At 46.9% G+C, this 3,465-nt stretch overlaps 2 protein-coding genes across 2 annotated transcripts; both read left to right on the plus strand.

Moving 5' to 3' along the window:
- The first annotated feature begins 241 nt into the window (after positions 1–241).
- On the plus strand, positions 242–1,561 carry LOC147508564 (uncharacterized). Its single transcript, XM_086597306.1, has 2 exons — positions 242–1,158; positions 1,390–1,561. Exons 1-2 carry the CDS (start codon positions 242–244, stop codon positions 1,559–1,561), a joined length of 1,089 nt encoding a protein of 362 aa, XP_086453432.1.
- Positions 1,562–1,666: 105 nt separating this feature from the next.
- On the plus strand, positions 1,667–2,074 carry LOC147508565 (uncharacterized). Its single transcript, XM_086597307.1, has one exon. The coding sequence runs from the start codon at positions 1,667–1,669 to the stop codon at positions 2,072–2,074; it is 408 nt and encodes a 135-aa protein (XP_086453433.1).
- Positions 2,075–3,465: the final 1,391 nt, after the last annotated feature.

Genomic DNA, 3,465 nt, shown 5'->3' on the forward strand with positions numbered 1-3,465 from the left:
AGCAAGACCATGTTAGAAGCAGAGACCCGATACAGCCGAATTGAGAAATACGCTTTGGCTTTGGTATTTTCTGCCCTAAAGTTGAAACCTTATTTCGAGGCACACTCAGTGATAGTAGTAACAAATCTGCCTCTCAAGTAGGCCTTGAGGGCAGAAAAGTCAGGAAGAATGCTAAAATGGGCGTAATGCCGAGTTGCTATGAAATTCATTACCAAATCGGAACCGCTAAAAGGCACAAACAATGGCGGAGGTATTGGCAGAGTTCCCAGTCGAGGACCCGACGTGGGGTGAGGAGATGGTAATGGACCATGAAGGAGAGACTAACCACGGCCCATTGGACCCATGGGATGCCCGGAATGGATGGAGAGTTTTCGCGGATGGCTCTGCTACGGATACAGGGAACGGAATAAGCATAATCCTGGTAACTCCGGAGAATACTAGGCTGGAGTTATCAATGAAACTGGGGTTCGCGGCTTCAAATAATGAATCAGAGTATGAAGCTGTGATAGTGGGTTTAGATTTGGCAAAGGATCTAGGCGTGAGCGAATTATCTGTTTACTCTGATTCTAACCTGGTGGTGTGCCAAGTGAACGGGGGATTTGTGGCTCGCTGCCCAAGGATGGCAAGATACTTGGAGGTCCTACAAAGGAAAGCGAGCAAATTCAGTAAGATCAAATTTACCCATTTAAATTGCGGAGAAAATCGACATGCCGACGCATTAACTTATGTTCCGGCGGTATTACGAGGTTCGGAGGGGCGATCTATTGAAATAAGGGTGTTAGACAAGCCCAGTACTGCGGAAGGAGAGTATGTTTGTCTTACCACCGAGATTGATCCTGATTGGATAGCTCCCATCAAGACTTTCCTGATGGGGGTAGAGATTGAAAACACACAGGAGAGGCGTAGAATGGAACAGATGAGCCAAAGATACACTCTGCTAGAGGGGAACCTGTATAGAAAAAGTTTTGGAGGACCAATGTTAAAATGCATAGGGCCGCCGCATGTTCAGGAACTGCTGGCCGAAGTGCACGACGGGGATTATGGAAGTCATTCAGCGGGGCGGACAACCACACACCGTTTGCTCTCTCAGGGATACTTTTGGCCACACATGAAGAGAGATGCCACAGAATATGCCAAAAGATGCGCAAAATGCAAGAGGTTTGCACCGCTGATTCATGCACCGGCTGAGCCGTTACACAGTGTGCTCAGCCCGTGGCCGTTCGCCATGTGGGCAATGGATATAGTTGGACCGCTGCCCACGGCAAGCGGTAAAAGGAGGTTTATGTTAGTGGCAACAGATTATTTTACCAAGTAGGTTGAGGGCGTGGCGTTGCAACAGGTCAAGGAAGAGAATGTGATCAAATTCCTATGGGAGAATATCATTTGCAGGTTTGGATTGCCACATACAATCATAGCGGATAATGGGACACAGTTTACTGGGAAGAAAGTCCGAAATTTCCTTCACGCATTCAAAGTGAAGCAAGGGTTCTCAGCCCCCTATAATCCGGAAGGGAACGGACAGGCCGAGGCTTCAAACAAAGTCATTATGGATAACCTTTAGAGAAAACTGGAGGAGCGGAAGGGAGCATGGGCTGAACACCTACCTCATGTGCTGTGGGCATACCAAACTACACCAAGAACATCCACTAAAGAATCACCGTTCGCAATGGCGTACGGAGTAGAGGCCGTCATACCAGTAGAGATGATAGAGTCCACGATGAGAATGAAAGCGGTGGAAAGGGGGCTGAATGAGAAAATATTAGCCGCGGATTTGAATCTTGTGGAAGAAAAAAGAGAGATAGCCCGTATTCAGTTGGAGGAATACCATCGGACTCTGCAGAGACAATATGATAAACGAGTGAAGCCACGGAGTTTCAATGTGGGTGACTATGTGCTGCGACGTGTTACTCCAGCCACCAAGAAAGACAACGACGGAAAGTTGGGGCCAAATTGGGAAGGTCCATATGTCATCAGTAAGAAGGGTACATCTGGAACTTATGGATTACAGACTACAGTAGGAGCAAAGATAGACAGACCGTGGAATATCAGAATGCTGAAAGAGTTCCATGTCTAGGACCTTTCTTAAATCTTTTCGTATTTGATAGCGCATCATCTGTATTGTTTATTTTTATGACTATGAAATAAACAAGCACTTCTTCCAATCGAGTTAGAAGTAGATAATAGAAATAAAATAAATGATGAATATAACTGTCCCGTCAAGTTTCAAAGCTATACCGCAAGAGAGAGCGGGGGGGACGAGCCCTTCACGGACTTCATGTCCGAATCAAACTAGGGGCAACCCTAACTAGCTTCACAGCTATACAAATAGAGAGTGCGGGGGGGAAGAGCCCTTCGCGGACTTCATGTCCGAATCAAACTGGGGGCAACCCTAACTAGCTTCACAGCTATAGAAATGGAGTGCTTGGAAGAGCCCTTCACGGGACTTTATGTCCGAATCAAACTGGGGGCAACCCTAACTAGCTTCACAGCTATACAAATGGAGAGAGCGGGGGGAAGAGCCCTTCGCGGACTTTATGTCCGAATCAAACTGGGGGCAACCCTAACTAGCTTCACAGCTATACAAATGGAGAGAGCGGGTGGGAAGAGCCCTTCGCGGACTTCATGTTCGAATCAAACTGGGGGCAACCCTAACTAGCTTCATGACTATACAAATTGAGAGTGCGGGGGGGAAGAGCCCTTCGCGGACTTCATATCCGAATCAAACTGGGGGCAACCCTAACTAGCTTCACGGCTATATAACTAGAGAGTGCGGGGGAAGAGCCCTTCGCGGACTTCAGGTTCGAATCAAAATGGGGGCAACCCTGACTAGCTTCATAGCTGTTAAAAAGAGCAGGGGGGAGGCCGTCGCCAACTGTACGACCGAATACATGGGGGCGACCCTAGCTAATGTCACGCTAACTGAGTTTGCAAATGCAAATGAAAAAGAGATTAAATCAAGGTACCATATAGTTCAATGGCTCCAATGTATAACGAAGTAGAAATATGCCGAAATAGAAGTACGACAGATAGTAAATTACACTGCAAAAAGAGTATAATGCAAGTCGATTGCAACTACTACGCAATAGTAATATCTCGATGAAGCACTTGTCAAAACACATAACAAAAGACATTGTTTCTCACAAAGACACAATAATTGTTCAAAGTAAATTACAAATCCAAAGGCATCAGCAAAGAAAGATATCCGACGAGGGTCACTGTTGAGGATTAGTAGTCGGTTCTTCAAGAGAAGTATTTTCATTTTCACCAACAGCCATGCTGGCGTCTTCATTCGTTTCCACTGGAGAAGGGTCAGCGCTGGTCATAGGAGTCGTCACGTCAGGGGTAGGCATCTCGGCAGCTTCAGGATGCACGGTTGGTGATACCAAGGGTGGTGTATCAGCAACAGGAGGGGGCGCTGGGAGAAGTCGGCTTGTAGCGCTAAGCTGATCAAGCTGCTGTTGTAAT

This window comes from Coptis chinensis, chromosome 3 (genome assembly GCF_015680905.1).
Source record: "Coptis chinensis isolate HL-2020 chromosome 3, ASM1568090v1, whole genome shotgun sequence".
Classification (NCBI taxonomy): Eukaryota; Viridiplantae; Streptophyta; class Magnoliopsida; order Ranunculales; family Ranunculaceae; genus Coptis; species Coptis chinensis.